This window comes from Diospyros lotus, chromosome 3 (assembly GCF_014633365.1).
Source record: "Diospyros lotus cultivar Yz01 chromosome 3, ASM1463336v1, whole genome shotgun sequence".
NCBI classification, from domain to species: Eukaryota; Viridiplantae; Streptophyta; class Magnoliopsida; order Ericales; family Ebenaceae; genus Diospyros; species Diospyros lotus.
This window is the reverse complement of record NC_068340.1, coordinates 38372276-38399119: the sequence shown is the minus strand read 5'-3', so window position 1 is coordinate 38399119 and position 26844 is coordinate 38372276. Positions and strand designations below refer to the sequence as shown.

Here is a 26844-nt window from a genome sequence, read left to right as displayed (position 1 = left end):
TAGCATTAAAATACAAATCAACAAACCACAAAATAAAGCATACAATTTACAGAATAAAACATACAAATCCTACAAGTTGGAGAAAAATATTAAAAATCCTGCACATAGGGCCTCTAATTTGCTACTGAATAAGATTTCTTTGACAATAACAACAGAACATTAAAACTTCGATTGATGCAAAACTGAAAAAAATCCCACTCCTTTGAGCCAGTAAGTTTGGTTACAGCCAAACTTGAATTAATGCTACTTTCTTTGCATTCAAACGACTGAATTTTTCAAACTATTACTATATTTACAAGGCAACAACCTAATAGACAAGGTCAATCTGATATCAAAGAACGGGAGCAGAGAATGGACCCTCAAGGTCGTTTTCCAGCACCAATCCCTCATTTGATTTTTACCAACACAATATAATATTGTTGAAAGTACTTGAAAAGAAAAAAAAAAAAAAAAATCAGCAGCAGTTACCAGGTCTAACCTCTCTAATGCATTGGCGATAAAGACAAATGGCAGGTATCAAGATACTATACACCACTACAATGGGGACAACAACCAAAAGCATAAACACAACCAACAATGTTTTCAAGCCCTTGGCTGGCTCGAATCTCACTTTCACAGTTCATGTTTTAACAACTTGTAGAACAAAAAAAGGGGGAATAAGAAGACAAATAACCTGGAAACCTAATGTCCCTGTACGGGCAAGTCATGGTTTTTGGCCCAAATAAACTGAAGACTATGGTTGATGCCTGCTGCCTCAGGTATCACAAAAGAAGTTATTGGTGATGATAAGGGGGCATTGCATGGTGCAGGCCATTTTGGTTTTGCAACTGCATCATTCCAGGTGCCATACCAGGAGGTGTGGTCGAAGGAGCTGGCATGTAAGGGTGACCATGCATCTGTGCAGTCATAGGCTGGCCTACTGTTGTTGCAACTGGGCCCCACCCAACTGGAGGCTGAGGTGCTGCAAGCCCTTGGTGAGATGGAGGGAACTGCGACGCACTGTACTGGTGAGGGCCCACACCCCCTACCATAGGAGGAGGTTGTTGCCCAAGAATTGAGGGTTGAGTATTCAACATAGGGGCATTTGGGATTGTATAATCTCTACTTCGATCGTTATTGACCTGAAACAAGTTAAATGATATTATCTTCTTAGATTCATGGTAAAGCAATCATGGAAAAGGTTTATGTCACTAAGTTAAAAGTTTGTACAAAGGTTCATGTGTTCATGCTGGCCCAAACCCTTGTGATATATTGAAATCAGGAATGAGAAAATACATGTTGGAGAAGTGCACATAATAGATGAATCAAGCAATGCGGTTAAGAAGCCATCTCCCTTCAAAGACAGATATTTCATAAGACCACTAGTTACCATTTTGCATTAGCAGCCTCAGATTTTTTCTCAATTTCTTAAAAGAAGTAACGGACAAACAATGGTGGATCAGGCGCTAAGGATGCCCCTTTAAAATCTACAATGCAACCCAACCCCACCCCACCCCACCCCCAAACCTCTCTCCCTTCAAGAGAGGAATGGAAGGGGGAAATATGCCATTTTATCTCTGGTTTAGTATGAACTCGTGTTATTGGGGTGCCAAAGTCAATTCAAGACTGAGTTTGTAAAGGATGAAAGCACTAAGTTAAGATTCATAGCACTGGGTTCTGGCATGCCTGTGTCACTAGTTGACACCTATCACGTTGGTGGGTATAGGATCCTTTATCACCTGGGTCAAATAGTGTTCATAGGCAGCTATGCTTGATAGGTTCAGTGAAATCTTGTTCTAGCAAGCAATTGAGTAATTTTCAACAAAAAAAAAGAAGAGGGAAACTAGGTTGAAGTCATCAGGAGGCGGACATAATAACATAATCAGAATTGAAGGTCAGTTCCTTTTCTGAAGGCCATTATGATATCTTGAGTCGGGACTATTTTTGCTTGTGCCAAACAAGAAATAGCTCAAAATGCACATGTGAAGGTCTAAAGTGTGAACTTCCACTTGTCTTCAGAAAAATACAACTGTGAAGTGAAGTCTCTAAAGCAGATGATCTGAGAGCTCAGTAGTCTCCAGGGTAAGCATATTGGGTGCTGCAACAAATGGCTGAGAAAGCCAACATTGGGTAGTCTTCCTTATAGCCAGATGTTTTGATGTGTATATGCGTTTGGCTATGTTGTCAGAGTTGCATAACCTAGGAAAGCAACAAGCTACCAATGCATCATCTTGCTGCTTGTACACTGCGGTAGGACTTACACTTGGGTCCAGCCCTATCCTAAAGTGCTAGCACAAAGTGTGCTTTGACAGCATATTTGGTTCCCCAGATGTGTGCCAAAGAGTTCACTGTTTGGCATCTCATTATTGGAACACTATGTTTTGCAAGTGATTTTCTGTTGAACTTACTTGAGTGGCTACTTGCCACGTAGGAGCACATAACTCCCAGAAAAGCTTGGGCCTAGAACAACACAAGGGTCCATGCATACTTACATTCTTGGAATTTGGCCAGTAGCTAGGCATGTTTGCTAGTGAAGCAAGCTAGCTTAGTTGCATTGGTTGCATTGTTTGTTGGCATATATTGGTGGTGTCTGCATTATTTAGACTAAACATACAAGGACTAGCACATTAAACCATACTAAATTACCAATAATGAGCACAGGCACAATAACATGCAAAGATCTTGTATGAGCACACCACTATAGCTCAGTGTTTTGCGTTAGTGGGGCTAAGTGGGAGAAAACTAGTGTACAGGGATTTGAGCAAGTTCTGATATGTATTTGAGGGACTTGTCAAGGTGAAAACTTGGTTATTATTAGCTTGACTTCATGTGACACCAAGCAAGTTCACCACATAAACATGCCCACACACACACAAACACAGAGAGACACTGAGAAAACAGGGGATGAGATGTGAGGGTGATGGCATACCGCATACGACAATGGCAGAGACAGAATTCAAAGGGAGAGTGAAGGATGAGTGGAAGGCAGGGGGGATGATGGTTGTGGATAGTGGAGGTGGTGAAGATGGTGGTAGTAGGCACGGGCAAAGGAGGGAGCTCCTCCCATGGCAGACTATGGGAGTTGCAGCTCCAAATCTCGGAGCTGCACTCCATCTGGCCATGGGCAGTGCCAGTGGGAGTAGCCGAAGACTATGTAAATGAGAGAGAGAGAGAGAGAGAGAGAACAAAATTAAATTAAACGAGTTTAGTACCTTTATACTGAGATCAGTGTGGCGTGAGTATGAAATGTGAAGCTTGCAGAAACCCCCATCATATATGCAATGTCCTTCCAAGGCTTCCTTGGCAACAACAGCTGTCTGAACATCTACAAGCAAAGTAGTATTCTATCAACACCTTATTTCAACAACCAAATCACCTAATCCAGTCATAATCATAAACGATGTCAAAGAGAGACGATAGAGTTGATATCATCTTTTGTTTAAATATTTCAATATACAAATACTGGCACCCATAAAAAATCAACTTCCAGGAAATTCAAATCTCAACCAGGTGCAAACTGTAAAGAACTCCTACTCAACAGATGTCTTCTCAATATCATGAAGAAGCATATAGCCAGAAAGAAAATGAAAAATTCAATACTTTCATGATAAGAAACTGCAATTCTTTTTCTTATATCAAACCAGTTCCTTCTAAATGGCATTGCATGTCATCTCTGAGACCATCTATCTTTTGGAATTACAAAAACATAAACAACATATGAGATCATGCTAACCACCTTAGGTTTGTTTTAACACACAAGAAAATGACATATTCTCACATTAAACTTGCAGTTGGCATCTTCACAACCAAAGCATATTAAGGGAGATCAATTTGCCATATTACAGGCTGGGACCATAAACTTGTAACCTGGTAAAATCCACTAATCTAATAGAAGCTTAAAAAAAAGATGATAAAATCAGTGTTAGGTGCTAAAGATATTGTGGAAAAAAACCCAATAATATAACAAGAAAGATATCAACTATAGTACAAATCATGCATGAAAAAGTTTATGAGATTGCTTTGGGCAACTATATAGGCATGCAACTTAAAATTTATGAGATTGGTTCTTAAACAATATAACTAAGTGCATAATGAGCACCCAGGTCAGGTTTGAACTTACCAGGGTACTGAATCAAGGCCTGAACTCCTCCATTCTTATCAAACATGGCAATCTTTAGGACTGGACCAAAAGCAGAAAAAACCTGAACATAAAACAGGGAAAGGAAAAGGAACCAGAAGAATAATAATCAATAACGAGAAGGCATAATACCAGGGCATCCTTAAAAGAGAAGAATAAGATACAGAAAAATAAAATACCATGTGTAGAACATCCAAGGTCACTGCATATTGCATGTTCTCAATAGAAGCAAGAAGAACATTGCTCTCTGTTTCTAGCTTTTTCCCATCCGAACTCAAATTAAACTGCAATGACAACAAACTGCTGCAATTACAAATACGTTGCACCAAAATTTACCAGCTATGAGCTCAGAGAAACTAAGCAAAAATTAGTAATGCATAGGTACCTACCAATTGCACACATTGTCTTGTCAGCCAGATTAAAAGGTTTTCATAGAAAATTGCAAAAAGAACCCAAAAAAGGATAACATTTTGAAGCAATGACAATGTTGTCAGTCAAAATCTTTTAACAAATGTTGGCAATTCATAAGTAATAATGGAACTCTCACATATGATTTCTTTGTTTTTTTATCGGTAACCCTAGTAAATTGTTCTTTTCATTAGAAGTCCACTAATGGAAGTAGGCAACCTTTACATATCAGCACGTGTTTGGCAAACTGCACAGTTCACATGCAATGATAGATCCTACATCATTACTGTGGCTAACTTAAGACATATAATCATAATACACCATTGAGCTGTCTATTCAATGCTTACCTGACCAGTAGTTGAATCTATGGCTGAGGGCGCAACAGGGAGAAGAGGATTAGTATAGTCCCTGAATCAATAGAAAATATAGTTAAACATGATGATGAATAGTGCTAATAATGAAATTCTAACAAACTGAGGATGCAAGAACACATATACAATTTTTGGACCATGTACCAAAATCATGAACCATCAAAAAACTTTGTGGAGTGATCAAATATTATAACAGAATTGAGAAAAATAAACATACAACCTAGAATGTAACAAAATCCTGAGGGACTCATTTCCCTTTTCTTGTGGATTAGAGGGATTTTCTTTCATGACGCAGTTTTTCGTAGACTTCTTATGTGATTTTGTTTCCTCATTAATTTGAAGTTTTTCCATAAAGACATCCCCCCCTTGAGGTGGTTTTTCATTGCATATTTATTATTTTAAAAAATAATAATAATAACTGCAAAACTCAAAATTCAAATAAACCTGCTACGATGACTCTGAAATTTCACAGTCAAATCTGTGTGCGCTGAATATGTGATCCTTAGGGTACACGGCCCCAAATCTGGAATCAAATACCTGAAACATATATAGGAAAGGAGTGAGTAGATAACCATGTAAGTGTATCAGTGGAAAACAACATATGTACCCTACAAAGAGAAAAATAACTATAAACAAATAATTAATTATTGAAGCACACAAATGGCAACTAAGATTTTGTGATCTAATGTTTCAAACTGCCTATAAAAGAATGACCTACTCATTATATGACATCAATGATTTACATAAACTTTATAACATACATAGAAAGGAACTAAACCAAATTAATTTAGGTTATATTTTTAATCCTTAAAAAAATTCCTGGTCAATCTGGACAACGAGAGAATACCACTATAAGAAGAGAGATAAAAGAACAAATAGGAAATAACTGAACATGGAAGGAGACACAAGCCATAGAAAATGTGTACCCCCTCTGGTCGATTTTACAAAAGGGACTACTAGGATCTCCAGTCCCAATATATGTGCACAACATTGGCATCTATTATTAATATACCTAACAGCTGACTCCCAGGCTAAAAAAGGTAAATCCTACATCACCTTGGAATGCTCCTTCCATCAAGAGCATCTTTTGCAGAAGAAGCAGTCTCCGAATCTGAAAATTGCACCAGAGCCTGGGGAAAAAAAAAATCACATACCAAATGAACTAGTGTCAGGGCTGGTAGAAATCACCAGGAACACACAGAAGATGAAGGAAAAGAATGATTCTGACCACTCATGCATACACAAGCACACAGACCTGGAACCCTGCTGTCTTCTCAAAGGTGGTAATCTTGTGCACAAATCCAAAAGCTGAGAACACCTGCAAAATTAATCCTTTATCCTTTCTGAGGATTATTTCAGAAACTAGATGCATGTAAAAACTCCCAAGTTTTTGTTCTGTGCAAACTGTCATGGAACAAACTATCATCCATGCATACAACTTGACAACAACCAGGATTTCATATACAATAAGATAAGCTCCAATAGAAGAATTAGAGTGTGCACAAAACCCAAAAGAAAATGGTACCAATAATAGCAAAGAAAATTAAGTTATGCCCTTCATCTTGTAAATTTAGTAACTACTTAACATCCGTGATATTCCACTTTCCATTCAAATTTCAGGTTTCCTTCTGCCACTCTTTTGGATGGCATGTTTGTTTTATTACCATTGTGAAGGAAACCTTATGTATAAGATGAAGTAGAAGGATAAATGAGAAGAACTTGTAATCAACTTCAATTAGACTCCGTAGATCATTAAACTTGCAGCACATTTTTGCCAATTCTATGATAGCATCTACCAGTGGATCTTGACTACAATAACACTTCTGGGGCCTCTTTTGCTCAATGAATAAAATTTTCTACTCTAAATACTCTGCCCCTACAACCAAAATTATGCTCTGGCCGCTAAAATAATATCCATGGCTTGTTAAGCTCCAATCACAAGTAACTTCAGCAACCTAATCTCACGCAGGGCTTAATATTTACATCTGTGTGAGATTTATACGTACTTTTGGGTTGGAAGCTGCAATTAAAGGTTTTATTTTGGTGTTGGTTGGAGAAAGAAGGGGGGGGGGGGGGGGGGGGGGCAATAGGTGACAATAAACAGTTTTTTCACCACTAGAAGAATGTGGTATATCTAGCACCCACGTCCCATGTCCAATCAGTTGGATATGATAGTGATATTACTCCCACTATCTCTGTGGTTAACGAGGTCAACTCCCAAATGAAGATGTATTGCCCACATCCTCAACATTGATTTGCCTTTCAGGCTCCATTATAAATTGGTTGGAGTAGGTAGTGGGGGGTATTCTTAGACCTTCATTAGTACAACAATACACAATCTCATTTCATCTTAGACCAAACTTGGAGGCTGCCTAGCTAATTCCCCTCTATGGTGATTTTGATTTTCTAAGCTTCCTCCCTCTCCCATCTCCATCATCCCCCAGCTTGATGCCTGTTTAGCTTCAAACAATTCTGATCTCCAACCTTTCGAAATTACACACTTCATTGGGGAAGTGACAGCACCAGTTGAGCATCTCTTGACCAACTCAACACATACACCACACCTTCCTAAAAGGCCTTCCACTACCAAGCAACGAGAATGGCATGTCCCAGATATAAAATAAAGAAACTGTGCCACGGAGGGGGGGGGTCCTCTAAATATGCACTTGTGCAATAGACAATTCAACACCAAGGAATTTTCTCTTCCACGCAAAACATGCAAGTTCCTAAAGCAATGTCAAAAACACCCATTGCCAGAAAACTGTCTGTGAAGGACAATATATAGAAATTTTCATGAGCTTTAACCAGTGTACCACTATGAAAAAGTAATTTCTCACGTTTATTTTGATTATAGAGATAACAAACAGATATATTAGAAAGAAAAAACTGAAGTACAGATAGCATGTAGGATGTGCATGGCACTTTCATGGCAACCAAATGTAAATGGAAAACTAAGGGGCCATTTGAAAATGCTGTCAAAAATTTCCATTCCTTTCCATTCTGTCATTTTCGTTCCAGTTCATTAATTTTCATTTCTGATGAGGAAAATGAAAACTGAAAATGTTGTTTGATTTTGTTGTGAGTTGTCAAGAAAATAACAGTGAAAATAGAAAACAATGTTTGATTTTCTAAATCTGTGTTCAACATTAAATTTATATTGTCGGTAAAAAAAATTGCATTACAATTATTGGTAATAAATTAGATATGAATAATTTAATTAAATATTAAATATTAATAATTTAATTAGATATTGGTAAATTATATATGAATAATTTAATTCTTGCTGGGTGCCGGTATTGTTGTTGGGCATCAGCTGGCAGTCGCAGGTGGAAGAAGCTTGGGTTGGGTGCGGAGGAAGAGAGAGACTGTAATGGTATAGGACTTTTTGGGCAAAAAGTTTTAAAATGGAAACAGAATTGATTTTAAATCCATTCAAATTTTTCCATTCCATTTCTAAACTTGTTGCCAAAATTTTGAAAACAAAATACAAAAACAAACACAACTTCCATTGTTTTCATTCCAATTGCTTGAAATGGAATGAAAAATCTCAAAACGACAGCATTTCCAGACAAGCCCTAAATTTTCAGTAACAAAATCTGAAATAAAGCCTCATCAAGAACACTTTAACACTGAGAACCCTGCCCCATCCCCACAAAGAAAAATAGAAAACAAGCCTAGCTGTAATTTTTTATGCACCCACTGCGCTCATGGTACTCTAATTTCAGAATGACATTCACCAAGACAAGCTATATGTTCTTGCTGGCATTTAATGCTACACTGGTAGTAGACGTTTAGTTGTAGTTATACCGTTACAGAAACTTATACTGCTTAACCATATTGGAACATGGGCATTGGGCAACAGAATAAATAAAGAAACATATTAAATCCAGTTATTCAGTTACCTGATAACAAAATAACTGATATCCTACATATTTCTTCTACCCATTTAATACTTTTGAATTTACCTAAACCACAGTATTAGGAGAACTAAAAAAAAGGGCATAGTCCTAACAACATAAATTTAATAGCATAAAACTACCAGCCTAGAAAACCAAAAAGAGCAAAGAAAAGTGATTTTTGAATCTCATAGAAATCAAAAGATGTACAATTTGAAATGTGAATTAGGTCCAACTAGAAAAAGAGAAGTTGCTCCAAACAAATTTGGGCTGTATTATCTCTTGTGATATAATGCAAGAGAAGCAAGCCCATCTTTAGTACCAATTTGGATTATAATGCTCTATATTCCTAAATAAAGCTGAAGCTGGGCCATGCACACTTCACATTAACTAAAAAGAGGAACAATTAAGAAACTGCTAAGTGAGATAGAAGGAAAGAAAGAGAAGAGAAGAGAAGACAAGACAAGAGTTACGTGGTTCCTGATTCCTCATCCTCCATCCAAGACTGCAAAGTGATATAATGCAGGTATGCTTTCCCAATTTAGGATACTGACCAAAATAAAAATAAAAAAGCCCAGAATATAAGAACATGACCAGAATGGATTTTGATGTTTGGGTAAGAAATTGAAACAAATTGAGAACTGCACCACAAACAACCATCTTACAAGCATGATATTCAAGCATACATGCAACAAAGAAAGGGAGAGATGCACACAGAAGGAGATAAAAGCATCTGAAGCATCTGAAACTCATTCTCGTAGGGAAGGAAAATGAGGAGGAAGAAGGGAAGAAAGAGCCAGTGTTAAGCAAAGGATAAAGAAGACAAACACACATGCGCTCTTTCTCCCAATGCAATAAGCTGCCATCGAAGACATATCCTTGACATGGGCCTGCTGATCCATGTACATTTATGTCAAATAGATGTTTCATAAAGCATGGCCTATAACAAGTGTATAATCTAACCACAGAAACACAGAACATTACTTTAGCAACAAATTTACCTCCTGTAGCAATGAGCAATGAATGCAACTACTTACCAAGTGCAGCACATCAATGCTGACAAGGCGTGCATCATTACCCTCAATTGTCACCAACAGTACATTGCCAGCAACATCTGCAGTGGTTTTGTTGTTCACAATTTCTTGCCTGTTGGAATATTGTAGGTACACGGTCTTCCCTCGTACCTGAGCAGGTTCTGAAGAAGAAGCATAATATGATATCATTGCAATAGCTTGATTTAGTTCTGCCTGGAAAAGGTTAAGAGATGCAAAATGTCAGCGTGAGTCAGTGCAGATTATCGAAGGACTGGAATGGTGGAGAAAGGGGAAAAAAATAAAACAATGGACAAAATAAGTGGAAAAAAACCCGTGCATACTTACAAACTCTATAAAAGCTTGATTTCGGTTTGCTCCAACGTTACATTTTGTATTGACAACTTTACCAAATGGCTTCCCCAGTTCAACCAGCTCCTCCTCTGTGCATTCCCATGGCAAGTTTCTCAAATGGAGCACCTTGGATGGGGGTTGTGTGTAGCGAAACTGTGGCTGACTGGAAACAGAAGCCATCCTACAGAATAACTCAAAACATGTAAGTGCACATGATAAACATAGGAATTATTCAAACCATACAGTGTAGTCCAAGTCAACAACTTGGTAAACCATTTAGAATACAAAATATAAACTGTAAACAAATTTCAGTTTCATGACCACAATAAAAGTAAATTGGGTATTCATCTGACCCATTTAACAATGGCGTGGCTCACCATCATGCTTCCATTTGAATAACCATGAAATTTCATCTCAATAACATGTTTGATGAATTCAACAGGGAAATTTGGGAATTGGATAATGGTAAGAATCTAATCCATCATGAAGTAATTTCAGAAAGAGAAAACAGAAAGAGACAAAAATAAGATCATTGGATTACTTGAGAAATTAGGGAAAGAGGGAAAAAGAAATGACCAAGGGGTAGCTTAACATGAAACAAAGTCAACATTCTGATGTACCAACCTTTTTCATAATATGAAAAGCACCAATGCCTTTTGTAAAGTCATGCACTAGATACTAGATAGTGAACATGTAACTAGTACATTCAGGCATACCAATCATTCTCCATTTCATCTCAAACATAATCAATAAAAGCTTATTATCTTCCCTTTTCTAGACTGAAAGAACCCTTTTCCTGTTATGTCTCTTTTCCATCTTTGGCTAGCTTTCTCCAAAGTGATTGCGCCTTTTTTCTTTCCATTTCTACGTGTACTTACCATCTTTTCTTATTTAATACTTGCGACCCACTTAATCACAATTTCCAAATTAAACTTCTGTGGCATCACACCGGTCCATGCCACTTTGCCTCTCCACTTGCATGGCTAGAAATCTTGGACCACACACCTTGCCAAAAATGCTGGCGAAATGAGAGCATAATAATTGTCTGCCTTTATCACAGGGGATGGTAATGGAGCAGTCGTGGGGTGCAGTGAAACTCTCACAGCTCAAGTTTGACTTGTCTCACTTATCCATGAACCCAATGTCAAGTGTCTTCACTCAATCCTTTTAAAACTGTGACTGGCCGTGGTTCAAGTGACCTCCACTCTCCCCTCTTTCCGGGCTTGTGGCAACTGCTATAGTCACACCTGGTTAAGGTTGTTATATTGCCTCCCCTTACTTTTTTTACTTAACAAAAAATCAGAACAACTTTCTAATCATCCCAGTGTTTGATTTGTGAATGGAGGCAAAAGGGAGAAAAACCTAAAATATGTATTAATATATAAAAGGAGAACAACAATTTATTGTTCCCCAAGAAATAAAGCTCTGTCAATCTCTTAGTGTAAATGTTACCATTATACACATACTTTTATTACAGTTCAAATTACTTGAGCATTGATATTTATACTAATGAGAATAAAAAATTACACTTACCCCATGTCTAGGAACTGCTTCTGAAATGAAGTAACAGTGCAGATCAGAGGAATGTGGGTGGATCTCCCAATTGGGAATTCATCTGGAAGTTAAGTGTGATTTGACAACAGATTGATTTTTTTGGAAAACATGCTAATCTCCTCTTTGCCCAAAAAGGAAAGGGGAAAAAGTTGCATAAATATGTGACCCTCCCCTACCCTCACAAAGTGGGGAGTCATGTGCAGTGTTGTTAGCATCAGACTAAACGGAATGCTTATCGTGCGATTCAGTTCAATACTCATCCCCACCCATATGAACAATAGGGTGGATCAGATTTTGCTTTGAATCACAGCCAGAATTGCATGTGTTGTACAATGTGAGCATTCTGGGTGAATAGCACAATTCAGGTGATTCAAAAAATGACCAGAGCAGTGGAAATATGCAGCTAAGTCACGACAGATCCAATCAGATTTGCACGAGCCAAATGTGAAACGACTCAATTTCTTCTCTTTTTTATTTTTTTTCTTAGTAGGATGTGAACAGTCCTATTGGGATTTTAGGGTTTAAAAATAGGTCAACATAGGGTCTTTTGAGTAAATAACTAAAAAATATGTAGCATATGAACAGCCTCTCCTATTGGAAGATAATAATTGGATGGATGTCCAAGAGTGTTTGAACATTGATGAAGGACCTCCAAGTAAAAAAAAAGAAAGAAAAGTATACATTAGTTTCATACTTAAAACATCTTAAATAATAAATTTTTAGTCACTTTTACATATATTTATTAAGAGTTTGTGAATATATCTTAGTTTGATATCTAGGGCGGCCACAAAATCTAAATGCCATTGCCAACAAGAAGGGCAAAGGAAAATCCATTGAAATGCAAGATGAAGATTTTGAAGACATTGGAGGTGGTGTTGACGGTGACAAGGAAGAGGAAGAAGAGATGGTCATGTTAGATGATAATGATGATAGTAGCGGTGATAGTGACAATCTTGAAGGGGAGGATAATTACATATAAATTTAGTGATCTGTTCTCATAATTTTAAAACTTATGACTTGAGATTTAAGGGTTGATAACTTATGTATATGTAAGGCTTTTGGTTAATTTTCGAATTCTCGGTAGCTTATTTTAGTGCCATGCATGATATAAATATTGTTATTGAGATAGAATTACTATTTTGAGTATTTTCCTCGTGTTATAAGTAAAAAGATCTTTTAGATTATATTTTTTTAAGCAATTTATCAAATTGTTATTTTATATTATGATATGATACAATTCATGATTTGAAAATTAGACCTTCCAATCTACAATATGTATCTTGATTTCAAAACTATGGTTGCGTGCATTGGGAACTCCCTCTATTATTCTGAAGGTATGAGTATTTCAGCACAATTTGAGATTTGAAGGTTTGCTGTTTAGTGAGTGAATTTTGATAATTAGGATTCATTGGTGGTGGCAATCTCGTGATTGTGTGATTGGAAGAGTCCTCCGACAATTGTCCCATTTTAGTTTAGCAAATTTCAATTAGGTTTTTTCTTTGACTTGGGTAGAGAATCCAAACCTGCAACTAAGTTGCAAGTCATGTGCAAAGGGTGCTGTTACCCATGCATTGTTATTCAGGTATCAAAAATCAGGTACAAGTTTCAATAGGAGTAACTAATTGCACGTGCCTACAGTGCATACCCTCTAGTCGAGCAAAAAATGCTATTCTTCCCGCTATGAGTTTCTTTTTGCCCATAATCTTTTACTTCCCTTTTTCGTTTCAATCAAGAAGAAGTTGATTCCTTTCTTCAAGAAGAAATCGATTCCTTTCTTTCGGTTGCATTCCATTTACAAAAGCAAAAACTAAGATAAGGAAGATACACACTCCCGCACAATTACCCTCGCAGTTCGCTCCTATTCTTTCCTCTCTCTCACTTCCACAAGTTCGACGCACACCAAAGACAATCGATGCAAAATTTCAAATACCGGAAACAAAATCACTCCATCAATCTCCTCGCATTCAGATTCGATCCCAAACAAAAGAGAAAACGGAAATTAGGGCAAAGAGAAATTGCATAATCGGAAAGTTGAACACGATACCTGCGAGGGGAAGCGAAGCTGGTGGAGTTGCTTCCGCGAGGCTAGGGTTTGCAGTGGATGGATTCGGAGAGAAACAGGCAAGAGAAGAGAAGCCTTATCGCGCTTTTGGGTGTGATACGGGAACTTCACGGTCCGTTTATTATAGGAGTTTCATATGCAGCGGAAAAGCGTGATCCGATGCATCAAACATCTTTCAGCGGAGGACTTAAAATACTAAATAAATAAATAAAAAATATATATATAACTTTTATGTGATTATTATTTAGTATTTTATTTGTATTTATTTACTAGATTGATTCAATCAATTCTTATTTTTAAGAAAAACAGCCAAAAATTTAGAAAAAAAATATTGTGTTTCTAAGTTCAATTCAGTTGTTTCTTTATCAAAACATTATGTTGTAAGTTCTATATTTTTTAAATCAATAAATATTTAGTAAAAATTATTTTCTGATCAAAATTCAATCAGATGAACACTGAAATCATCGTAAGTATCGAAGATATCTAATGACTTGTCCAACAAGTAAGGTGGTTATCTAATAATACCACAACAATCCATAAATAACCGTTTTGAAAGAGTTGACGACATTGAATTGTCTAAATATAATAAGATTTTACAATTTACTCCTTAATCTATTATTATGACAAACCCTATCTTATTTTTATCTATAATAAACACTATTCTCCATAAACATGTTAAAATTTTATTTGAGAAAGTCATTTAAATGCTTTTTATCTTAATTAAAATGAGCATGAAACAACAAAACTTCAAAATAGACTAAGACGAAGAAGAATGATGCATTTCGTTATTTCTTAAAATAAGACTTGAAAGAAGAATAATGCCCTCAAGTGAGCAAAAGAAAGGCTCTAATGTAGTTGTTCCAATGATTATGTACTCAATGTAATGTTGAGTTCTAGTTTTATTTCCTAATATGCTGGGAGTTTTGTTTTTCTTTAGCATATTTATTTTGTGGTCGTGTCTAATTTTCACGTTAGATTAATTGTTTTTGTTTTTTGTTTATGATTTTTTTGTCGAGATATGTTATAGCATTAGGTGTAGACGCTTGATGTTTTTTTGTTAATATATTCTTAATTAAATAACAGAAATTTTTTTATAAGATTTAAGAAAAACTAAAAGAATGACACCTGCATTTCAAAAGTTACACTAATTACCCCTTTTATTTGATGATCACTAATCATTAAACATAGTTACTGTTTGCCTTTAAATAAAAATTTGCTTTATGTGAAACAAAAGAAGTTGAAGTTTTAACTTATATTAAATGACTAAAATATCCTTTTACAATCCAAGACATCATCAATCCCAACACACTGAAGTTAATAACCCTCCCATTTCAAAACTCTACAAAAGGAAGCTATTACAGAAACTAAAAATGTTTTTTTTTTTTTAAAGTTGAGGGTAAATTAGTAATAAAACACAACACTTTGATATGGCTATCACTTATAAATTCCATAACAAATTTAAAAAATGATCACCTATATACAAAATTCTGAAATTTGTATGAATTTTACACTAGTCTTGAATGGGACATGGGCTTAATTGATAAAAGGACGATTTTGATTAAATTGGGCTATTAAGAATAGATTTGAAATTAGATTAAGGGAAGCCCAAGGAAAAAATACCACTAAAGAGTTGGGCCGGGAGCCCAACTAAGAGTTAAATTGTGAGTAAATAATGGCCCATAGTCAGGTTGAGTGTGGACCCAAAGGTGCTTAAAATGTCAGGCTCCGAATGAAATACACGGGCTAGTGGGCTACTCCAAATCAAATACATTGTTAATATTTTTAATTAAAAGTTAGGCTTTAAAATTTTATAAAAAAATGTCATATACATTCAAAGTCCATGTCCAAGCTCCAAATTCAACACATACATTAACAAAGGCTTAAGGCTGACTCCTACAGTTTGTTAAATCGATCGTCCTCGCTAAATTTAGAGAATCAGTATCAAAATTATGCTTCCAACAAATTTCGTCATCGCTAAATTTTTTATGAAACTCATTTCAATCGCTAACTATGGTAATCAAAATTTACAATGAGAGTATTGTGATCTCTCCTATTATAATAACCATCAATATTAAAAGAGAACGACATTAACTAAAGAAAAGAAGAATCAATCGAAAAAAAGAGGTGAAAACACAATGGAAGATAGAGTTATAAGGATGGAGCACCCCATTGCTTCTCTTATTTCACTTCACTTGTAGCGCTCTCATACATCCTTTATTAGGCCATTTATACTTTTGCTATGGAGCTTAATTCTTAGAAGGTATCATAAATTCAACCCACCTCATTAAATTTGTTACATCATTTGTTTAAGCCATTGAGATTCTTAGTAAAGTATTTTAAGCTCAACCCACCTCATTTAAATTTGTTATTGATATAATTATGACATCCGAAAACCATAGAAGATGAAGCCAGGATATATATATATATATATAGTCTACCACCTTGATATATAGTAGAGAAATGAGATAATTTACAAACTATATAAATCTCCACAGTATCAGTGATGGAAGAAAAGAGACCAAAAGAGTGCAAAAAACATGTACAACATCCAAGTCCCTAATCAACATGCGGGCTTCATTGAACACGAGGAGACTAATTAAAAAAAAATTGAGTTTTTTTAACCCCATGAGAAATAAAGACAACAAAGACAAAAAGAAAAAAAGAAAAAAGGATCCATCGATCTAGCAACCACAAGATTAATTAAAATCCCAAAAATAAATTAAATTAAAGTTGAAGCCCGATTGTTATCACCACCAAGAAGCACATCTTTATAAGGAGTTGGAACTACAGCCGGTGCTTCTACTCTCTCTTCTACAATGATTGATTCTTCAGCCTCCTTCCTCCTCCTCCTCCTCTCTTCTTCTCGAATACTCAGCAAGACTTGATTTTCTTCACTCTCCTTTCTCCTCCTCCTTTGCTCTTCCAGGATGAAAGGAACTTGGCCCTCTCTTTCGTGAGCCAGCCGCTCTTGAGCTCCTCCTCGAAGCTTCTCCAGACGCATTCCGCCGTCTTGTTGGAACTTGAATACTTTCATCACATTCGCCAGTCCCCCGATGAACAACAGGAAGCTCCCGGCAATGCCCAACCACACCCAGTTCCAACCCTGCACGAGACAGATTAATTAATTACATCCACATGAGCCAATCCCCAGATAGATAATCTATTAGAGAGAGGTTTTAGATATATTACTTACTAATAAGTCCAAACCATGGTGGCGGACTGGACCGGATTGCTCTTGAGAGTTGAGAATGGCGCCCACCAGGAACAACAAGCTGCCCATCAAGAAAGGGATGAGCACGCTCTGTTGCAAGATTTGAGCGTGGTCATCGGCTCTCTCGTAGATTTGGCATGAGTTATGAATCGATCCAAGCAGCCATAGAACAGGCCCCGCAATAAGCAAGTTCAGTGCGTGTTTCTCCAACTTGAAGTAACCATACCCCTTTTCTGCCTACATTATTATTCAAGTAAAACCAACAAACAAGTGACCGTCCGTGTCCATGGCTCCTAATTGTACATGAGACTCGAACACGACATTTAGATTTTTGCTGACAAACTATATATATGAGCTGCCACTCTATTGGTCTCAGTTAGTCTATTTTCTTTTTCCCTGCGTAAACATCAAGTCTCGTATCTTCTTTAAAGCTACATTCGTTTAGAGAAAACACAAAAATACACCAGCATCTCCACAAATCTCTCTCTCCTCCTCCAAAATATCTATGTGTATATATATATATATATAATTCACGTCAGCAAAACCATTATAATTAATATAAATATTCACACAAAATTTGTACAAAGCTTCACGATAATGATATATATGTGTGTGTATAATTATTACAATTAATCAGTTTATTGGGCAAAAATTTATGCAAAGGACAATCATTTTAATTCCTAGTTCAGTTTTTTATTATACCTGAATGAAAAGAAACAGAATCCCCAAGAAATAGAGAAGCGTTCCGACGGTCTGGACAACCGGGACGGCGAACTCGACGAGCGCGAGCTGGGCGTCGAACCACATGAGAGAGAAATGGGAATCTACGCCGGCGAGATGGGCGACGAGGTCGTGAACGTTGACGATGACGAGGAAGCCCAAGGCTATGAGCAGGAGGGCGAGGCCGGATCTGGGTTCGTTGGAAAGCTGAGCCACGAAGCCGCTAACAAGCACGATTGTGCCGAAGAGGTAGAGTCCGGCGTTGGTGTACTCGGCTCTGTTCCGAGCCAGCCTGGGCCCGTAGGCTCGGCTCTCGCGCGCTGACGCTAGCTTCACCATCAATTCTGATTGTCGAACTGTCGGAGAAAGATAGAGAAGGAGAGATAAAAGAGATTTGCAGGGAGAGAGAGAGAGAGAGAAAGGCGATCTGAGGAGAGAAGTAGTCAAGAGTGAGAGAGAAGCTGAAGAGAATGGGAATTTTGGGGGGGGGGGGGGGTACGTGTCTTCATGCATGAGCTACAGGGAAGCGTGGCTCTGAGTCGAGGCAATTTCCTTTCTTCCTCATTGCATCTGGGTATCAACCACGTGGCGGTACCAGATTTTTCCTGTTGGCTTATAAACTGAAGTTTCTGAAAGTGAATATTGGGCTTGGAATCTTAATTATGCCAATAATATTTTAAAAATTCTGTAATTTTTGGTTATTCTCTTATTATATCTATCACCTATTTTAATAGCTTTCAGCCTTTCACCAATAAGCCGAAGATGCTTTTCATTATTATCCATTCATTACTCAATCTCAAATAAAATGAAAAATATTTTATCATTTTCATACTTTTCTAATCTCTACCAAAGATGCTTAAGTAACTCTCTAACCTTAATTTTTATGATCCACAATATTTGTCAGGTTTAAAATAATTAATTATCTCTAATATTTAAGAAAATTATAAATAATATTTAATATTACATTACAATTATCTCATGTTATTTGTTAATCACAATTAAGCATTAAAAATTAATTTAGAGTAGTTTATATTTATTTATTTTAATCTCTCTATTTCTTAATTAAGAGCAATGAAAATGATAATTTTTTTTTTTATATTTCTATTGTTCTAGATTAAGAACAAATATTCTAGATTTTAGATCTGAAACAATTTAAACATTAAAACAATAGACGAGGATTTGATTGATAATGGCGATAATTCAATGAAAATGGTAGTAATATTTATTTTTATTTTAAAATTTAAATTTATTATTTATCTCAATTTTAGATAATTTTTTATAGATGGGAATTATTTTTTATTTTTTAATTAAAAGAGAAAAAAATAAAAGATACATTAATTATTTTATTTCTTTATTTAACGAGGAGAGATTATTATTATTTATAAAACAAAAAAAATATTTTTATAAATGAGGTAATTACAATTTATTTATTTTTATTGCCGACCACTACCAACATGGTTAAGAGAGCATGTTTTGCTTGAAGGCTCCCCCTTTCTCCTTCCCCTCCCCCGCCCCTGATAAAATGCTAATTAATAAATCGACGCTTTCGAGATTGTGGAAGCATCAACGTTGGAAGAACTTCAGATTATATTCGGTAAGGTATGGCAGTCTACCCGATTGCTGTCACTCCAACGCAGTCTTTACAAACAAACTGATAACTGAACACGGGAAGCTCGGTCAACTGGATATCGCCCGGAATTTGTTTGATGAAATGTCCCAACGAACTGTTGTTTCGTGGAACACGATGATTTCTGGGTACTCGAAGTGGGGAAGACTGCATGAAGCTCTTACTCTAGTTTCGATGATGCACTGTAACTCTGTGAGGCTCAATGAGACCACTTTTTCAACTGTCTTAAGTGTGTGCTCTAGGTTAAGGTCATTACCCGACGGCGAACAGGTCCATGGACTGATTTTGAAATCTGCATCCGAAAGTTTCAAACTTGTGGGAAGCGCTTTGTTGCATTTCTACTCGAGTTGTTCTGAAATTGGACAAGCGAAGCGGGTATTTGATTTGTTACATGAACGGAATGAGTTGCTGTGGAGTTTGATGCTTGTGGGCTATGTTCAACGTGATCTGATGAGTGATGCTTTGGATTTCTTTAATAGGATGCCGACTTGCGATGTTGTTGGGTGGACAGCACTGATCTCGGGTTATTCAAGGAGGGAGGGGGGCTGTGAGAAGGCTTTGGAGTTGTTTTGGTCGATGAGAGAGAATGGCGAAGTGGCACCTAATGAGTTTACTTGTGATTGTGTTTTAAGAACTTGTGGTAGACTGGGAGCTTGGCATGAAGGCAGGGCTGTCCATGGGCTGCTGCTAAGATATGGACTTGAGTTTGATCACTCAGTTAACAATGCACTCATTGATTTTTATTGCAATTGCAAAGTTATGGAAGATGCGAAAAAAGTTTACGACAGACTTGTTAACCCGTGTTTAAGTGCTTCAAATACACTAATTGAAGGGTTTATCTCGATGGGAAAGGTTGACGAGGCAGAAACAATTTTTAATGAACTAAATGAGATGGATCCACTAACTTATAATTTGATGATTAAAGGATATGCAGTGAGTGGTAGAGTTGATGATTCAAAAAGGTTGTTTCTAGAAATGCCGCACAGAACAATTGTCTCCTCAAATTGTATGATTTCAATTTATTCAAGAAATGGTGAAATTGATAAAGCTTTGGAACTTTTTGAAGAAACAAAATCAGAAAGAAACCCCGTGACATGGAATTCAATGATCTCAGGGCACATTCAAAATGTTCAACATGAAGAGGCATTGAAACTATACGTGACTATGAGGAGGTTGTTGATAGGCCAAACCAGATCAACTTTCTCTGCTCTATTTCATGCATGCTCTTGCCTTGGATCTCTGCAGCATGGACGGCTACTTCATGCTCAACTAATTAAAACACCTTTCGAATCTAATGTTTATGTTGGAACAGCCCTTGTAGATATGTACTCCAAATGTGGGAGCATCACTGAAGCTCAGGCATCATTTCATGTGATCAGTTCTCCAAATGTAGCAGCTTGGACAGCTCTGATTAATGGGTATGCACGTCATGGGCTTTGCTCTGAGGCTATCTTGCTCTTTGAGAACATGTTAGAGCAAAGAGTATATCCAAATGCAGCAACTTTTGTTGCACTCTTGTCAGCTTGTGTCTGTGCTGGTTTGGTCAATGAGGGGATGATATTTTTCCACTCAATGGAAAAATATTATGGGGTAACCCCAACGTTAGAGCATTATGGATGCGCTGTAGATCTTCTTGGTCGATCAGGCTGTCTACAAGAAGCCGAGGAGCTCATAAAAGAGATGCCTATTGAAGCTGACACGGTGGTTTGGGGGGCATTGCTTAATTCTTGTTGGTTCTGGATGGACATGGAACTGGGTGAAAGGGTAGCCGATAAAATATTTGATTTGGATCCTAAGAATATGTCTGCTTATGTTATTATGTCTAACATATATGCGGGGTTGGGGAGATGGGGGGATAAGATGAAGGTAAGGAAGATCTTGAGAGGTTTGGAAGTGAAGAAGGACCCTGGGTGTAGCTGGATTGAGCTACACAACAGGGTTCATGCGTTCTCTATAGAAGATAGAACTCATCCACATTTTAATGTGATCTGTACAACTTTGGAGCATCTAACAGCAAATGTGATTTCCAGTATTCAACATGGTTATGTTTCTGGCCCATAACAAAGCTTAATATATTCTGTGCAGTATCCTCGTGTAGATGAAATTCTATTTCAGGATCCTTTCTTAGTCCCAAGATTGGAGTATTAACATAAGCATAATGATCTGATATAAACTGAGCACCACAGGTTCATCTTTCTTTATTACATCTCTCCATCAGATATAGATTTTTGGCCATATGTTCCTTCTACTATCATTGTATCATTCTTTCTCCTATATTTCAGCAGGCACTCAAATCTCTCTTGTCAATGCTCGAATACTAGTTCGTGTATTTTTTTATTTGGGCAACTGAAGTTATCATTCTCTTGAGAATTGGAGTTCCCTTTTTAGTTTAGGCTATCCATTCATTGCTTAGGCATAGAAACACACCAAAATGCATGATTGTTTCTTTTTCCCCTTTTTGTTATTTTGGTAGTTTTCCATAGAGCTAATCAGTTCCGATTGGCTATGGAATGAAGATACTGTTGTATTGGTTATGGAGAATGCCTACACTTCTTTTTGATACTTTTTCATGTGTGAATTATTCTAGAACCAAAGCTTTATTTCTGTAGAGTAATCAAATGCAAAAAAGATGCCACAACTTGTTTATTTATCAACTCTTACTTTTACTTGAGATTCATGTATGAAATGTTTTGACAATGAATAGATAGAGGTGATCCATGTACAAATAGGTGAAATTGAAGTCAAAATGTGGATGGACAATAAATGACTCAACATCAGAAATGACAAGTTAGAGATTTTACAGTTTTTTTTTTTTTACATTTAATTCTGAAAAAACTCAAATGGTACAGATTTGTTTCCCCTTTTCTTGTTGCAAAAAATGACAAGCAGATGTAAATTTGTATTTTGTCATGGTTCGTGTCAAGTACTGTTTTCTTTTTGGACCAACAGTAAAAGTCAAGCTGTCAAATCAAAATTCTTTAGGACAATTATAATTGTTACATTATCCTGCTGTATATGCAAGACTTATCTTTATAAAGATTTCCTCTGGGAATGTTTCATGAGGTTTACTAATTCAATTACATTGGATTCTAGGAATAAGTTGTGGGTTATCATGGAGGTATGCTGTACATATCCTGTCTTCATCTTATGTTTGAAAAAGTAGACCAGGTATATATTCTTGTAGATGTAGTTGCTAATGATCATACTAATTGTTATTTCCTTTTCTTTTAGTACTTATAGCAACTGTAAGGTTCTGATATAATGTGAGATATAGTGATTAATTAAACCATATTGCCATAATAAATCCTGCAAAGTGAGTTTCCAATAATAAAGGTGGTTGCTGCATGTAAAATTGATCATGATTGTATTAGTATACAAACCAGAGAAAAGGTATGGTGCGTGACAAGTCCCATGCCACACATTTTGTCCTTTCTTTTCTTCTGTCCTCCGCTGGTAGGTATTTTCCACTCTGAATCAATCCTCTTGAATGAAACTAGCTTATAACAGGCATCACAATCTGGTGGGTATTTTGTCCCTTAGCATATGCTTTTGTTAATGTTTCAATCAATGTTCAGTTCATCATATCAGATTAGACTCAGTTTTCCATAGCATCTGGAGTTTTTTTGAGTAGAGGATTTACTCTATCTATGTGGCAGTATATCTGTGTATCATGGGTATGATGTGGTCAACTGGGACCCTGTCATGACGGATCTGAACTGGAATTCTGATACAGATGCATGTCTATTTGCATATACATATGTGGTAAATTGGCTGTATGATTGCATTAGTGCCCGTTTATTTATTTCTAGTGAATCCAGCACCCCTTCTTGTTGAGTACAACAATAGAAGAGAGGTATCCTGGCAGACTGTAAACAAATTCTTCAAATCTTGCCATTGGTATCTTCAGTAACAGTAAGCTGCAACTGCTGCTTGGTTTTGTCATCATCCTTCTCTATGTCCCAGTTGTGTGGTTCTCGCATAATTCCCTTTTTCCAGTACTTGCAATATAGCACAAGCTGGATGATGCCTAATGGACTACCAACAAGATTAGGAGACTGCAAATATGTTCCAACTTGAGTTAGAAAACCCAATCTTTATGACTATCAAACTGGAAAAATTCAACTTCTATGTGTTAAACAAAATCAAACATTAATTAACAAAACATACTGCAAGAAAAAGATCGTGGCTCAGTAGTCCGTAGGCCATCCATAGGGAACTTGCCAGGAATGAGAAAAATGACAAGTAGAATGGCATGAATTCCACGCTCTTTGTTTTTATTACTTGCTTCTGCAACATGAACAATTTAGCACATTGATAATGGTAACTACACCATGGGGAAATGGAAAAAATTGCTGGTCTTCTAGTGTCAGTTTATTTTTAATGGTAAATAAAAATAGAGTTACCACGGGGAAATGGAAAAAAATGCTGGTTTTCTAGTCAGTTTATTTTTAATGGTAAATAAAAATAATGGTTGACAGATGACATGTCGAATGATGGAGTGAATTTGGAATAAATTTGAGATTTCATACATTGCTTTAGACATTACAAGCAGATGCATTTATGAACTAAAAATAACTGAATTTCTTTTCTTATTGCAAGTTAGGACATTGTTAACAAGAAACTGGCAGCTATGAACAAAGTGGTGGGAAAGTGAACTCACCACAACCACAAGAGGAGAACCGTACATTGCTATAGAGGCTACCAGTCCAACACTCCCAACGAGTACCTTGCGATGGCAGTGATCATGGAATGCAAAAGCTGATGTTATTGCAGTAATGCAGAATACAACGACGGCAGAGACTGTTAACATAGCAACCTTCCTCTGCACCATTATGATCTAAAGGTGATATCCTTTTCTTTTGAATTTGTGTCTCTAACAACCAATATTTAGCAATTTTTATCATCCAAGAAAGTGAATGTAAACATAAACTGCATGAATACATATTTATGCTTATATATTCCTTTCAATATGCATATCCAAATGAGAACATGTACTACACAAATAGACAAAAATTCTCAAACATAGGAACTGATAAAGGATGCAAACAATCACTCACTAAGAATTCAAAAAAATCTCTAAATCATGGAGAAATAGCTTGCCTTTTCTTTTGCTGAAGCAAACCAAAAATATATGAGAATGAAGCAGAGCTCAAGAAGCATGCCTAACCCATTAATGGTGACCACAGGGAAATTTTCCCACCTGTAGCTTACAACAGGTAATCCATACCAAGTATAAAGGAAACAATTTAATAGTGCAATGATGTATGGAACACATGAGAACTCCCCTGTGCTTTTCTTTTTTATGACCCTTGAAAAAGTTAATCTGATAGGAATAAAATATATAACGTGAGACTTAGTAATGGCTTGAAGTAGAATTGAGCCGTATATAGAATAAGCATTGAGTTAGGAATTTGCTTACATTGGTGCAGTATAAAGTAGAACAGAAGCTGCATTCCCTGCAAGAAACACCATGCAGTTGTAACACTCGGGGCTTCTTATTAAACTGATTTGATCAAGTGTAATGATAGGGAATTCAATATGTTCACAAAGTAATTAAGTACCTATTACTCCAACCACTAGGCGTAGTCTATCTCCCATTTTTTTGCACTGACAGTTCCACCTAATGAGCAGAAGGAATGTTAGCTGGAAGAGACCTGGAAAGGAGTAATTAACAATGGCTGAACTGTTTGCGAACCTGAATGTGGTATAAATAATGTGGAATTGGTAGAGGGGAAACATGAGAAAATTCAAAAAGGGAGAAAGAAGCTGATGTCTACATCTCAATGAACTTGTGGAGGGAAATAACTTGGTTTTGCTGTTGTCAAGCATTTGTTTAATCCAATGGTGCTCCATCTAAAACCGTTCTAGTTCTTTTTTTGTGGACAACTCTGTTTAGGTTTTGATGGTAAGAAAAAAGGCACAGCACAAAGTAAATTATTTGTCATGTCATTGTTTTCTTGTGAATGGAACGTGTCACAGAACTTCCACCATCCACTTGATTAAAAACTTTGTTATATCCTGTTGGTTTCATATATTGAATGTTGAGAATGTTATCTTGGCTGACTATGATTGAACAATGTTATGTTTTACTTTTTTCTTTTCTTATTTTGGTTTCATTTCTTTCTTCAATTGGTGTTCTGTTTTTCCTTTTTCTGTGGTGGGAAAATTGTCTGAATCTATTATATATATTAGTAGGTTAATTGCATTTCTCCGAATTAATTTTACCTGCCCCACCCAGTGGGATTAAGGCTTATAATTGGTGGTGGTGTTGCAATTCTTTTCTCAAACTTCAGGCTCACACTTACCAGTATGATTTCTTGAACACGATAAAAAAGGAGTCATTTCCTTGCACAGTTTATAGTAAATTGTATTCTGTGGAGAAATCATTGGTTGTTACTCCGATTCCATGATAATAATTATCATTATAATTTGCAAAGGATTTCAAATCTTTAGATAAGGCACATCCAAAATCCCTTTGAGAGGTGCCAAAGAGTGTACTGGACATTTATCACGTTTTTTAAGCAACAGAGGATGAATGTTGACCTGATGAAATGTTTTATTAGTTTGCTTCTAAGAGAAACCAACATGAATTGTATTCCAAAGGATTCCTGGAGGGACCATTTATGGCAAATGGTAATAGCATCTGAAAGAAGTAAATAGAAGTAACAATGCAGTCATTGAAGAGTCTTTCTCAGTTGAGCAGTTGATGAACACCATTAATTGCCATGATGATGGTCTCCGAATTTCCTTCAATGCTCTCCCATTTGCGTCTTGCTTCAACAATCTGTTAAAGTTATATATCCCTGATAAAACTATTAGTACTTTGATATATTTTTATGGTATACTCTATAATGTTCCATCATTCTGGCATTCCTTTTTTTAATGGCTTCATGCCAATACTGCAAACTGAGAACGTATTCAACTGGCATGAATCTTGTTAAATTTTGGGTCACTGATTCATCTAAAATTTTAAGTTGTTAGAGAGAAATTGGTGATTATATCTCTTATCTTATTAATCGTACTCTCATCACTCTCCTCAAACCTTTATTTGTAATTGGATCAAACAGTGCAAGGATTGCAATTGGATTTGAACACAAGACCCATGTTAAATTGTTGATACTAACTCTAAGCTGATAGAAAGGTTAGTAGTTACACTTGTCATATTATTGTTTTCACTCTCAACAAATCTACCATTCAATTTGCTGGTTGCAGGATCTGAATTTGTGGCTACAATTTGCAAACTGGATAGCACTATTCTTCAGTACTGTAATGCATGCTTCAAAGCAGGATATGGGAACCTCATTCTTGGGCAGCTGATCCAATCTTTTGATACCTGGATGGTAGGAAAACTATTCCTTTAAGCATCTGAAAAGATGAGGCATTTTTTCTTTTTCCCACTGCTTGAAATGCACTGGTTCATGAAGCATATTACGGATGCTTTCCGAAACAAGAACCAGAATTCTTTCAGAAGGGATTTTGTATCAGATATGGTA

General features: G+C 36.5%; 3 protein-coding genes across 10 annotated transcripts; 1 reads left to right on the top strand and 2 right to left on the bottom strand.

Moving 5' to 3' along the window:
- Positions 1-464: 464 nt before the first annotated feature.
- On the bottom strand, positions 465-18134 carry LOC127796988 (polypyrimidine tract-binding protein homolog 2-like). The gene is made up of 13 exons (XM_052329382.1): positions 17707-18134; positions 16987-17241; positions 16517-16896; positions 10172-10358; positions 9830-10039; positions 6152-6214; positions 5953-6026; positions 5341-5433; positions 4873-4933; positions 4297-4401; positions 4100-4181; positions 3192-3304; positions 465-1121 (listed from the first exon to the last, which is right to left on the bottom strand). Exons 1-13 carry the CDS (start codon positions 18061-18063, stop codon positions 774-776), a joined length of 2328 nt encoding a protein of 775 aa, XP_052185342.1. The 5' UTR covers positions 18064-18134; the 3' UTR covers positions 465-773.
- Positions 18135-19184: 1050 nt separating this feature from the next.
- Positions 19185-24093, top strand: LOC127798256 (pentatricopeptide repeat-containing protein At2g13600-like). Of its 8 annotated transcripts, none has more exons than XR_008022363.1 (3): positions 19185-21537; positions 22445-22519; positions 23955-24093. XR_008022363.1 is itself a non-coding variant. In XM_052331703.1 (1 exon), exon 1 carries the CDS (start codon positions 19193-19195, stop codon positions 21410-21412), a length of 2220 nt encoding a protein of 739 aa, XP_052187663.1. In that variant the 5' UTR covers positions 19185-19192; the 3' UTR covers positions 21413-22926. The 8 variants fall into 8 exon arrangements, 1 of the variants encoding a protein (XP_052187663.1); XR_008022364.1 differs by having other exon boundaries at positions 23951-24085; XR_008022361.1 differs by having other exon boundaries at positions 19185-22519.
- On the bottom strand, positions 23110-25198 carry LOC127798258 (bidirectional sugar transporter SWEET3-like). The gene is made up of 7 exons (XM_052331704.1): positions 25047-25198; positions 24913-24971; positions 24771-24807; positions 24452-24674; positions 24012-24173; positions 23519-23638; positions 23110-23406 (listed from the first exon to the last, which is right to left on the bottom strand). The coding sequence occupies exons 1-7, from the start codon at positions 25178-25180 to the stop codon at positions 23233-23235; spliced, it is 909 nt and encodes a 302-aa protein (XP_052187664.1). The 5' UTR covers positions 25181-25198; the 3' UTR covers positions 23110-23232.
- Positions 25199-26844: the final 1646 nt, after the last annotated feature.

What these genes read in the sequence shown, in the direction of transcription:
- LOC127796988 (XM_052329382.1), bottom strand. Translation starts at nt 18,063, where the DNA reads ATGGTGAAGCTAGCGTCAGCGCGCGAGAGCCGAGCCTACGGGCCCAGG. An exon ending in AATCGGGCTTCAACTTTAAT is followed by an intron (nt 10,359 to 16,516) that starts TTAATTTATTTT and finishes GTTATTCTGTAG; the next exon opens with GATGGCTTCTGTTTCCAGTC. An exon ending in GGCCTTGATTCAGTACCCTG is followed by an intron (nt 3,305 to 4,099) that starts GTAAGTTCAAAC and finishes CTTTGCTTGTAG; the next exon opens with ATGTTCAGACAGCTGTTGTT.
- LOC127798256 (XM_052331703.1), top strand. Translation starts at nt 19,193, where the DNA reads ATGTTTTGCTTGAAGGCTCCCCCTTTCTCCTTCCCCTCCCCCGCCCCT.
- LOC127798258 (XM_052331704.1), bottom strand. Translation starts at nt 25,180, where the DNA reads ATGCTTGACAACAGCAAAACCAAGTTATTTCCCTCCACAAGTTCATTG. An exon ending in CCTAGTGGTTGGAGTAATAG is followed by an intron (nt 24,808 to 24,912) that starts GTACTTAATTAC and finishes TGTTTCTTGCAG; the next exon opens with GGAATGCAGCTTCTGTTCTA. An exon ending in CTACTTTATACTGCACCAAT is followed by an intron (nt 24,675 to 24,770) that starts GTAAGCAAATTC and finishes TATTCCTATCAG; the next exon opens with ATTAACTTTTTCAAGGGTCA.